The sequence below is a fragment of the Trachemys scripta genome, chromosome 5 (genome assembly GCF_013100865.1).
Source record: "Trachemys scripta elegans isolate TJP31775 chromosome 5, CAS_Tse_1.0, whole genome shotgun sequence".
Taxonomy (NCBI): domain Eukaryota; kingdom Metazoa; phylum Chordata; order Testudines; family Emydidae; genus Trachemys; species Trachemys scripta.
The window spans coordinates 40,249,080-40,261,655 of NC_048302.1; the positions used below are offsets into that span (position 1 = coordinate 40,249,080).

The 12,576-nt window shown below is 41.4% G+C and overlaps 1 protein-coding gene across 2 annotated transcripts in view; it reads right to left on the bottom strand.

The window, feature by feature from the left end:
* Window positions 1–12,576, bottom strand: part of NUDT6 (nudix hydrolase 6) — a 31,878-nt gene that overhangs the window by 14,266 nt on the left and 5,036 nt on the right. The window contains exon 3 of one of the 2 annotated variants that reach the window (XM_034772174.1): window positions 6,385–6,440. In XM_034772174.1, coding sequence (XP_034628065.1) covers window positions 6,385–6,440 — 56 coding nt within the window. Of the gene's footprint in view, window positions 1–1,661; window positions 2,472–6,384; window positions 6,441–12,576 lie in introns of those variants that run through there. The other variant, XM_034772175.1, reaches the window with a different exon arrangement.

The window sequence follows — 12,576 nt, forward strand, 5'->3', positions numbered from 1 at the left end:
GCCCAGGACCTGCACCCCAAATCTCCTCCCCGCACCCAACTCCCCTCCCTGAGCCTTAGGCAGGTGGCGGGGAGTGGGTTCTGGGCACCACCAAAATTTCTACAACCCTGCCACCCATGCGAGTGGATAAGGGTCGGGGCAGTCAGGGGATGGGAAGTGGGAGGGAGTGGCTGGGGTGGGGGGTTGGGCTGGGGCGGGGCTTCCCCCCACCAGTGTCCTCTTTTTTGATTGTGCAAATATGGTAACCCTAAACAAATCCATATATGGAAAGGTTAAATATGATTGGCTAAAGGTTTGTGTTATGTAACTTGCTATGTTACTGCCAAGTGCTATAAAATAGCAATGGGAGGGGCTCCCTGTTAGAGGAACTCTGGCTGATTTTTGTACCAGGGGCTCTCCCTTTGTGCACACTGAATAAAGTCTTGTTGAACTGAATTGAATGAAGTATCAGACACCCTTGATTCTGCCCGGCATCTGACTCATTTGGTTATTATTGGGAACCACAAAATCCTAACAGTTTCTTGGTGCAGCGAGCCGGATGAGAAATATCCTTCAGGATCACGACCTACAATCAAATTAGAGGGTGAGCTTCTTCATTTTTTTTTATTTGGTTGTGTCTCTCTGACCTGACTGGTGACTCTCATACCTTTTGTAGTAAGCAAGTCTTGGTGTTGGGGAATTCAAGGGGTTTGTTGCAGTTTTGAAACAGTTAGGTCACAGTCTTAAGACATTGTACTTAGTGTGGGGGCTGGTTAAACTGTAAGTTCCTCTGACTAAGTGTTGTTGAAGTGGGAAATCAAAGAGGCCATAAGGACCAACAGTTGGTGTAGGGGCAGGCATAGCCATAAGTACCTCTAGTTAATGTGTTGGCTGGCCCAGATCTCCTAATTGGAAATTGTAATTGTGCAGATCAAATAAATTGGAAAATGGATCAATCTGCTAATTGGGCATTTTAGTCTGGGGTGTTTGATTTGAATAAATTATTAAAATTTGGAGACTGGAGGATATTTAGATAGAAAAAAAAGGGAAAGAGGGAGATATAGTGATCCACAATATGAAGAGTGTATAATTAGTGCTTTTATAACTATTGTAGCAGTAAGTTTTAGTTTTCTTGTTGAGATATTTTGGCTATATGGCTGAATAAAGAAGGATAACCACCCCCCATTACAAGTGGGCAACACTGATTTTGTGCATAAACCACAATATTTATCAGAGGAAGACTATGTCCTCAGTGTAGATGTAAGGTTGCTGGCTGTAAAATCTGCCCTGTCTCAGTATGAAAGGCATTGAACCAAGGATATCCAACACATGATGATTACCCGACTAAACATTCATATTATATTGCCTGTTGGTGTATGGGGTTAAAAAATAGCAGGGAGTTGTAAAAGAAATCGTCAAAATGTAATTCACCTGTCTGGCCTGTTAAGAAGCCTGATGGATCGTGGCGGCTTACCACTGATTATCAAAATATTAACATGCATGCAGACAGGCTCACCCCCCTAGTCGCTGACCTTAGTACTATTCTTTCTACTGTGCCTAATGTTCACATAGTGTTTTCAGCCTTGGACATTAGCAATGGCTTTTGGTCTGTTCCTGTGCATCCTGACAGTCAACTTTAGTTTGCATTTACTGTTAAAGGGAAGCAATATACCTTTACTCACCGAAGCCAGGGTTTTCATAACTCATCTACTTTGTTTCATAGAGCATTAGCTGATGTGCTGGCAAAGCTGCCAGACATGGCTTCCTGTGTTGTACAGTATGTTGATCTTCTTATCTCCTCACCAGATCGCCAAACGCACATGAAAGACTTCACTTGACAGACAGTGGGGTAAAATGTAATGCTAGAAAGGCTCAGATTGCAAAGGAGGAAGTATCATATCTGGGGTATCTAATATCCAAAGGGTACAAGTGTTTTAACTGTTGACCGCATTGAAGCTTTTAATGCATGCCCACGACCAATTACGGTCAGGGGAGTTAGGAAAGTGTTGGGGCTATTCAATTTCTGCCAAACTCAAAACCCAAATTATTCAAGGATTGTCCAGCCCCTTAATAATTTCCTGAAGGGTGTTGGTGGACCACATGATGCAACTGAATGGACACTTGAATATGAACAGGCATTTACCACATTGAAACAGAGGCTCAGTACTGCCCCAGGATTGGGACTTCCTAATCCATTAATGCCTTTTACATTGTACACGCATGTCACTGAAGGACATATGGCAGCAGTGTTAACGCAAAAACATGGGGACAAACTGCACCCAGTAGCATACTACTCTTGTAAACTAGATGCTGTCGCTCAAACAATGCCACCATGCCTCCAGGCAGTGGAAGGAGCTTCTATGGCCCTAAGTCAGGCCTCACCACTTATTGGTGCGCAGGATGTAAATATTGTCATGCCTCACGCTGTCCTTGCTATTTTATCAGGAAAGAAATCTTCGGCAGTCCATGTGGCAAGATGGACTCTATGGGAAAAGAGCTTGCTAATGCCTTCGGTACATCTGCAATGAGTGTCATCGCTAAACCCTGCCACCCTCATGCCTACCCCAGATGAGGGACACCCACATCATTGTTGTCTTGAGGAAGAGCCCATGGAACTTCCATTGGTAAAAGAAACTGAAATACCTGGTGCCCTTTGTCTATCTGTGGATGGTTCTTCCTTCTATGTGGATGGCAAGCGACACACAGGATGGGCCGTTTGTACTCAAGATGGGCAGCTGATGGCGCATGGTAGTTTACCTGGGGCAGCTGCACAAGTAGCAGAACTACAGGCATTAGTTGCAGCATGTGAAGCTGTGAAAGGTCATGCTGTTGTAAACATATATACTGATTCTAGATACGCGTTTGGGGATTATATTAACTTGTGGGTAAATCGGGGATTCCTGATGAGTACAGGATCCCCAATACAAAATGGGGGGATAGTGGAAAAACTTCACGCAGCCATGCAAAAACCTACCGAAGTAGCAGTATTAAAGTGAGGGCCCACACAAAAGGGACAGACCCTCATAACAAGGGGAACCGAAGGGCAGATGAATTAGGTAAACAAGCAGCAGTGGAAGGTAAAGAGAGACAATTGATTGCTGCAACACGGGCTCTCATAAAAACCCCAAACTTTTTTGAATTACAGGACATCCAACACGCTGCACCAAGGGCAGAGAAATGGTTATGGATGGATAATGGGGGCAAACTGTGTGATAACACTTGGAGAGGTCCAGGGAACAATTAGTGTTACCAAATGTGCTGATGGGAACTATGATACAAGTGTATCACATGTTGGGACATGATGGAGCATGGAGGGTGATCCACCGGATGTTGGACACCTAGTGGCATCCTAAGCTTAATGCAAACGTGCATGATTATATGAGAAGGTGTGTAACGTGTACTCAATGTAATTCTGCTCCCACAGTGAAAGTGAGAATGCGATATCAGCCAAGACCAACTCAGCCCTTCACACAGTTACAAATAGATTTAATTGTGCCCCTGCCAAGGTGCAGAGGGAAAGAATATGTTCTGGTGTTTGTGGATCACTTTACTAAATGGGTAGAAACTTTTCCAGTGGCCAAGGCCACTGCGTCTGATGTAGCTAAAATACTGATGACCAAAATAATTCCCTGATGGGACTTCCATGCTTCATTGATAGTGACCAAGGTACCCATTTTACAGGGAAGGTGATGAAAACTGTATGCATGGCACTGGGGATCAAACAGAAATTCCACTGTCCCTACCATCCCCAGAGTTCGGGATTAGTAGAAAGAACTAACCGAACCATTAAAAACAAACTAACCAAACAGATGTTTTCTGTTACAGGGAAAGACTGGGTCACCAACCTACAAGTGGTTCTCATGTCTATGAGAGCCAGTCCTACTAATCCACATTCCTTATCTCCTTTTGAAATGCTGAGAGGGCGGGCGATGAGGATGCCAAGAAATCTGTGCATTGGGGGGGAGGAGGGGAGAGATTCTATGTCATGGGTGACCACCTTGCTGAATATTGCAAATGGTTATCTCAGCGTGAACCAGACCCAAAGGCCGGCGAAGAGGACACGTGTGAGGTGCAGCCCAGTAATCAGGTGATGGTGAAAGCTTATAGAAAACACACCTTTGAACCAGCCTGGACTGGACCTCACACGGTTCTCTTGGTAACTCCTTCAGCAGCCCTGGTCACTGGAATTCCAGTTTGGGTGCACCTGTCACGAGTAAAAGTATACAAGGGTGAGACTCAATATGGGGCACAATAATCCCTGTTTACCCTATGGACTCCTGGAGAGCCACTCCCAATATTGTTAGGTGTTTTCATTTGATATTCCCAGTTTAAGATTGATGTAGGAATTTTTTGTGGTCTACTAATTGTTTTGAGTGGTTTCTGAAACTTGAATTTTTTTTTTTAAGAGGTCTCATCTTAATAATGCTGCAGTGGCTTTCAGTGTTTTACTGATGTAATCACTTGGGGAGGAGCCAATCACTTGGATCAGTTGTAAATGCCATTACTCACATTATCAAATCTAACAATAGGGACTGGGTTGAAAATTTGTTAGTAGCAGGGATGACAGTTTATTGTGGTGAGAGTAGGGCTCATATCTAATCAAGTTGGATATCACCTTAACTCAGCAACACAGTTGGTCAGGTCCTCACTGTTGTACTCAGTCATCTACTAAAAACTACTAAAATGTATAAGCAAGCAGTGATCTAGGCGTGTGGAATAATTGTGTTATCATCCTGGCATGGTGTTCAACATGAAAGTTGCAGCCCTGATAGGAGATCACAGGTGTCCTGTTGGGTGAGAGCTGCAGTTCTCAAAGACTGAATGTCTTCACCTTGGATGATAGCAGGGGAGTGGTCCCTATAGATAACAGAGGCATGTTGGGATGGTCATTCCATCCTTGGAGGGGTGTTAATTCCTGTAGGTTGGGCTCTTGAATTAGAGGCTCAGCCCGTCCACCCACTCCCAGTCTCATGTTACAGACACCTATGTAGCATCAAGAATTCTGGGTATGTAATAAGGGCCAGAGATAACTATATAGCTTTCCCATGGGACCAATGTTCCATCCTGGGAGGATGGGTTTTGTGTATGGGAAAACATGGAGTCAGGACAAGCCTTATCTCAAATGTTGGGACCTGACTTAATGGTGCATGTAACGTTTAATTTAATGGATGATATAACAGTGAGGAAGGACTCCACTACCTGGTGTGGATTTGGGTTATGTTCTCGCAATGGGTAAGGAGACTTATTATTATTTTTATTGTAGATATCATTATGTATTAAAGGTTACATGTATTATTTAATTCTGTTACCAAAATTGCAGTTAATTAAGTGTTGATAAGGTCAATGATTGCTCCTAATAAATACAAGGAAGTGGTGTTAGTGGGGTCTAAGAATTGTTCTTGGCCTCAAAACCAAATCGGGGAGCTGAAGGGTATGCTTGGGTTCATTTTAAACAAAATGTGATTTAGAAGATACATATGCATAAAGAAGCATGCTGTGGCTCACCACCCTAGGAACATTCTAGAAAAGGCTAAGGGGAGGGGAGTGAGCTCAACATGTGAAGTGGAGAAGTATAAGCATGTGATTAACAAATCCATATATGGAAAGGTTAAATATGATTGGCTAGAGGTTTGTTTTACGTAACTTGTTATGTAACTGCCACGTGCTATAAAATAGCAACGTGAGGGGCTCCTTGTTAGAGGGACTCTGGCTGATTTTTGTACCATGGGTAGGGTGACCAAACAGCAAATGTGAAAAATCGGGACGGGGGTGGGGGATAATAGGAGCCGATATAAGAAAAAGACCCAAAAATTGGGACTGTCCCTATAAAATCGGGACATCTGGTCACTCTAACCATGGGCTCTCCTTTTGTGCACATTGAATAAAGTCTTGTTGAACTGAATTGAATGACGTATCAAAGACCCTTGATTCTGCCCGGCATCTGACTCATTTCATTATTATCGGGAACCACAAAATCCCAACAATGTATTTTTAAATTTCCATCTAGACAGCTTTTTTCCCCTCCCAAAACACCAAGAATGATCAGGTCATACTACAACTAGCAGCTTGCCACATATATGCATAGAACAAGCTGACAGTCTATAGTGCAGCCCTTTATATATTCATTCCTCAAGTACTTGTCAAGTAGTAGAATATTCAGTTAAGCACAATCCTAGTTCATTCAATGTTTAACAGTCTGCAGTATGGCAGCCTTCAAAGTTTACAATTTTTTACTCCTTTTAAATACACAGTGTAGTCTATAGTTAAGCACTCAAAAATACCAGTAGAGAAATGTAAACTTTCACTATTTTAACATCAGAAATGAAAGCTAAAAGATCTTTGTTTTATACAATATTCAAAGCCCATTTAGGATTAATGAGTATTTTAGAATCATATAACACTTACTTTATTTTTGTCTTGTACAACCAATACTTTTCCAGTGTCTACATCCAATGCAGCACCTATTGGAGACAGAATATTTTCGGGTAACTTTAGAAAGATAGTGTCTGGAAACTATTATACAATTTTAGAATTCAGAATTTTACATGACCTAAAAAGAAAGCATGATAAACCTTTCGAGGGACTGATCAGTGCAAGTTTAGTCTAGGCCAGGAGTAGGCAACCTATGGCATGTGTGCCAAGGCGGCACGCAAGCTGATTTTCAGTGGCACTCACACTGCCTGGGTTCTGGCCACTGGTCCGGGGGGCTCTGCATTTTAATTTAATTTTAAATGAAGCTTCTTAAACATTTTACAAACCTTATTTACTTTACATGCATCAATAGTTTAGTTATATATTATAGACTTATAGAAAGAGACCTTCTAAAAATGTTAAAATTTATTACTGGCACACGAAACCTTAGATTAGAGTGAATAAATGAAGACTCGGCACACCACTTCTGAAAGATTGCCGACCCCTGGTCTAGGCTTAGTCTAGGTGATTTATCATCAGAAAATTGGATTGTGCTAAATGAAAAAAGTACATCAAATTACAGGTATAAAAGTTAAAACTTCTCAAGATGGGGGGAATGTGCTTTCCAAAATTAAGATGTAGCTATCATATGTAAAAGAAAAAAAAATCTTAAGTTTTATGTAAAATGACTGTTAGTAAGGTTCCAAGGCCAAGAAAACTATTCCAAATAATCTAGCAAAACATACTCGGAAGTCAATTCCTTTCTTCAAGAGAGGTCTCATTTAAGTCCATGGGAATCTTTCCATTGACTTCAGTGGGCCTTCAATCAGGCCCCAGCTGAAAACCATCCTGGGTGAAAGCCTGACCCTGTTAAATCAAATGACGAAGCTCTCCCTAATTTCAGTGGGGCCAGCAGGGTGGATAAAAATCAACTGGATTTTTTTGATAAAATGCTTTTTGAGGAAAAACCCTATCTAAAGATAGTTTTAATTAAGATACATTATAGTTTCAAAGATATCTCATCATGGAATAGGGATTATAAATTCTAATTCTATCGTATGAGACAATATATTCATGTACTGTTTAAGAAAAGTTTTGTAAATGAGTTCCAATAGTTCATGGATTAGGGACCCAATCTTATGGAGTTCCAGGGGCTTCTGTATAGATTATTTAGGTTAATCTTTCTATCTACCCAATCGGACTCGATGCTCAGTCTAGAAGATACCATCAGAGATGCTTAGTTTTGCAATTCTCAAACTGGATTTGTCTTCAGAGATAACATGGTTGTTAACAGCAAAAATGTTTTTAATTAAATAAATAATATATAGAGGTGAAAAATAACAGATTTCAACCCTATTGTCCCTCTGCAAATTTGTGTACACAGAGTCAATCCCTTACCTCTCTCTAAAAGTGCAAAGTTTCAAAAAGTTCAATGAATAGAAGATTGTGGGGGGCAGAAGAGATCTGGACAAGGAGAAGAAGTCTGGAGATAAATGTGAAGAGGGAGGGACACGCAGTAGAAACAAAAGTGAAACTGTTTAAGCAGCATATTCCAGAAGTCTTGAGGTCTTTCTGAGTGCAGCCTTCATTGATTTGAGATCTACCATACCATTCTCTCACTAGAAGGGAAAACCTAAAATGGCAGCAGGCCATAAAAGAGACCCAGTTTGGGAATAAGAACCATTCAAGAAATATACGTTTGCTGCTGATGCTTTAAAGAAAGTCACATCAGTGAACTGGTAGAAGTCACTTAAGCACTTGGATTCAGAGACTGCTGAAGTGATAATCTCACTTTTTACAGTAGTAGCTGCTTCTGCTTGTGAAGGAAGAATATTTTCTTCCTTTGGACTAATTCATTCCAAATTGAGCAATTGTTTGGGACCTAAAAAAGCTGGAGAGCTTGTTTTTCTTTTCCAGATTATGAACAAATAGGAAAATGAAGATCAAGACGACTGAGTTAGCTGCAGAAGCCAATATTTTAAGTTTCTCATGTTGACCTGGCTGACAGTCGATTTTTATTTTTTAAAAATTTCATTTAACTATTTTACTTAAATTTTTTTTTACAAAAACGAACCTGATTTTTAAAAACTTGAATATTTAACTAAATTCAAAAAATCATATGCTTGTTTTGTTAAAATATTATATGTTTGCTGTTGAAGAAAAACATCCAGAATACATAATAACAGTGTTGTTTTAGTTAAATAAAACAATTTAAATGTCTTTCTGGTGATGTTCTCCTCCTAATACACATGGCAAGAAAATCCTCCAAATATTAATGATTAACCTGTTGAATTGGAGATAGTTCACCTCCCAGTGACTTCATAAATATCTGCTTCAATTACCTTTGGTAAATGAAATAACCAAATAATCATTCATTTTCTGATATAGCTGTAAAACTAATCTGAAAAGTTTTCAAAATAAATCACTTTAAAAATGTATAGTGTGTACCTTCTAAAAATGAAACATCTACATCTATCTCTGAGTTGTGAAGAATATGTATTAAGGTTATAACAACCAACAAGAATGCACTTTTATGTAGAAATCCATGATTAAGTTGAGTCTTCCTGACTAGTGATTTAAATCAAATCCACCCTGGAGGCCAGAAGTTCCCTCAGGAGATATCTGTACTTTCAGATTAAGAAACAGGCAGAAAATGACATCTGCTTATCACAAACACATTTTGAATTCAGCAGGTTGGTTTTATTGATGATGAAACTATTCTACCAGTTTGCTTATATATCCATTTATATTCTCTCTAGATAATCTGAATTCTTTCTAAACAGCAAGCAGTATTGGAGTCAACCTGTTTATCAAGTAGCACTGTTCCCCAAATGGCTCAGAGCCACCTTTACTTGGTGGAAAAAAATATGAGTTCAAGGGTCTGACTGAATAATTAAGCCTTGCAGTGTACTCTGGTGCTTGCAGTTAGCATGTTACTTTCTTCCACAGACAAGTTTCCTTATTTTTCTTAAAACTCTGTCTGTTTTCAGGTCTAGTCACCCTATCACACCTAGTAATCGTTTTTGAAAGGATTCCAATTTAAAAACAGATGTCCCTTTTAAAACAGACATTTTACTACCCCAACCTCCTTTTTGACAGATTTCAGATTTACGTGCTCTGGTGAGCACAATGAGAACTGTGGGTACAACTTACAGTACCCTTTTCCACATCAATTTGTGCACTGATTTAAAATTAGTAGATAATTACAGGAAGAACTGTTCCTATCAATTTTGAGCAGATGGAAGCCTATGTGGTTAGCACTCTGATGCATACATCTAGAATACTATGGAAAATATTTTAACATAAGGGAATTATTAAGGAATGAATTGTTAGATTGAAAACATCCTTTTCTACAGAATACAGAAATGGGAGTTTTCTGTGTAGGAGAAAGAAATAGCAACCCTGAAGTCAAGCTCTGTGAAAGGACATACTTTAGGGAATTAGTCATATCTGCTTCCTTCACCCTCCCTGTAGATAGCTGTATACTGGTTAGTGTGGAATCCTGTTTGGGGGGGAGGGAGGAGATGCTGGGATCAACTTTTATGTACGCTGTGGTTGTGGTTATTTTCTAGAAAAGCTGCTCCTCAGCCATATGGCTTTCTGAGACCAAGAATGGCCACTGGAAATGGCAAACAGCCGTCTGGCTTAACTAGAAAAGGGTCAGCTGTTTCTCTCCTCTGCTCCCAACAAACTGATATCTGCCAATGTAACTGAGCACTGTGATGTGCCTAGAATCAGTCATAAGTAATGATTCAATCAAAAAGAAGATAGGAAAAAATGCTAGTGGTGGTCTGCTTCTGGTCTCCTAGATCAGAGATCAATAGCAGGCCCTGGAATTTGTATCTGTGGCTTTAGAGAGTATTTCAAACCAGATGCTTTGAACCACATTGACTCTCTGGAAAGGTTTCAACCTGTCCTCTCCCAAGGCAATAGCTATTAGAATGCTATTTTGTTCAATCACTTATCTCCTTTTGGAATGAGATGATAGAATTAAAAAAAAAAAACCTCCATTGTTAGAGGACAAAAAGCAGATATCTAAACCACTTATGAATAAAATTATAAAACTGTTTTAACTTTGTGCCAGCAACAGATGTTCAGAGCCCAGTGAACTGTGGCCCACTATAAACCCTGAATGCATGTGCTATAAACATTAACAGACAAATATGAATTATTTTGAGATATGGAAAACTGTTTTTAAAATTCCCAAAACTGCTTTGGAAAGTCCATAACCTATTTAATGTTATCATTTCCTGCAATATCACATGGTCATTTGTAGCAGCTTTTCTTATCACAAACCTTTATAGCAGTGGTTCTCAACCTGTGGCTGAATCAGCATACAACTGCGGCCCATGTGACATCCTCAGGGCCATACAGGTAGTATATCTATTGTGTGGATGTGGCCAACATAACATAGAGAGCTGCAGATGCAGCCACAATGGTAAATAGGTTGAGAACCACTGCTTTATAGCAATGGCCAGTGGCTTCTGTTCAATTGTGTAAGACAGGGGTAGTCAATAGGGAGACCGCCAGATGCTTTTGAACAGACCCTGAAAATCTTATTTACTTATTATCATTGTTGTTGTATTTTTAAATTATTTTCTCTGGAGTCTGGACCTTGACAAAAAAATAATTGACTACCTTGGGTGTAGGACCCTCCTCTTGCTCCAACTCAAAGTACTTTCTTTCTTCCCATAACCAGTTCAAAATTTGAAACAATGAACAAGAATACTCATTGTCAGGTAGGTACTAAACTAGGTGTGGAGGGAGACAGGAAAGATTAGATTCTGTTTCAGGATATTGGTCATGTACAGGTATACATAGCCTAACTCCTAACCTTCTTGGGTCTCATTATATAGTATTCCCTTATGAACAGAGAATATCTAATTTAAAATATTTGCATGCTCTTGGGCTTGTAACATGTTTTTCCTTCCTTAAATTCTGCATGACACAAAAGTATATGGGGGGACTGCGCTCAAGGGCCGCTGGGGGGAGGAGCTGTGCGGAGCAGCAGCAGGGCAGGGAGGCCCAGGGCAGCGCGGGGGATTAGCGGGGGCCCTGGCGCCAGCAGCAGGAGTCGGGCCCGCCCCCCCCCCACTCACTGGTGGCAGCGGGAAACAGAGCGACCCAGACCCAGCCCGCTCCGCTCCCCAAGCCCTGTCGCTTGGGGGAGGGGGCTTGGAGGAAGGGGTCAGGCCTGTCCCTGCACTCACCAGTGGGAAGCGGAGCAACGCGGCTGGAGCCTGGTCACTCTGCTTCCTGGCGCTGGTGAGTGCGGGTCTGGGCCCGACCCCTTCTGCCGGCTCCAGTATCCCTGCTAATCCCACAGGCTGCGTTGCTTGGGGGAAGGAGTGGCGTGGGGGCGGGAAGAGGTCGGGCGGGGGTTTGGAGGAAGGGGTTGAATGGGGACGGGGGGGGGGGGGCGGAGCAAAGGGGCTGGCTGCAGGATGGGGCTGGCTGCTGGAGCCAGCGCTGCATACAGCTGCCTAGGGCACCACAAAATTTACTGCCCCAAATTACTTCTGTGTATGCCTAAGGATGGCCCTGCTTTTACATATATAGGAAGTGACTGAAAGAACCTTTCCATTTTGTTGAAAAGTAGTTACATGTCTAAAAATCCTATTGCTGCAAATTGATGCAATAAATTCATAATCCATATACAGGGGAAAACACCACACATTTCTCTACTGTTAAACAATAGTAGATAGCATCTGTGAGTAATACTTTCTCCCATCTTTAGCTGACTAAGCGACTCTGTGCTATCCTGGTGAATAGTGACCTGGCCTCATTTATTCACACCTTTGTAGTCTCTTAGCTAGTCTACACAACCATACAATATAGCTGGGCATGAACTCTTCAGCACCTGGGAAACTCCAACTGGTACAGAATGGTGCAGCACGTCACTTCAACAACAGTGGCTACCACAAACACATCAGACCTGTTCTATGCTCTCTATACTGACTTCCTATAGGATATGGAATCGAGTGGAAGGTCTCAGTTGTTATCTTCAAGCTGCTCTATGGCCAGGGCCCAAGGTATCTAAAAGACTCCCTAAAGCTCCAGTCTGGACACTGTGGTCAACAATTTTGCTTTTCTGGAACAATGGAATGTTCTACAATGGGGTGAGCTCATCTGTGACGGAGACAGCTTTCTCAGGAGCCAGTCTGGCACTGTGGAATAAACTCTCAC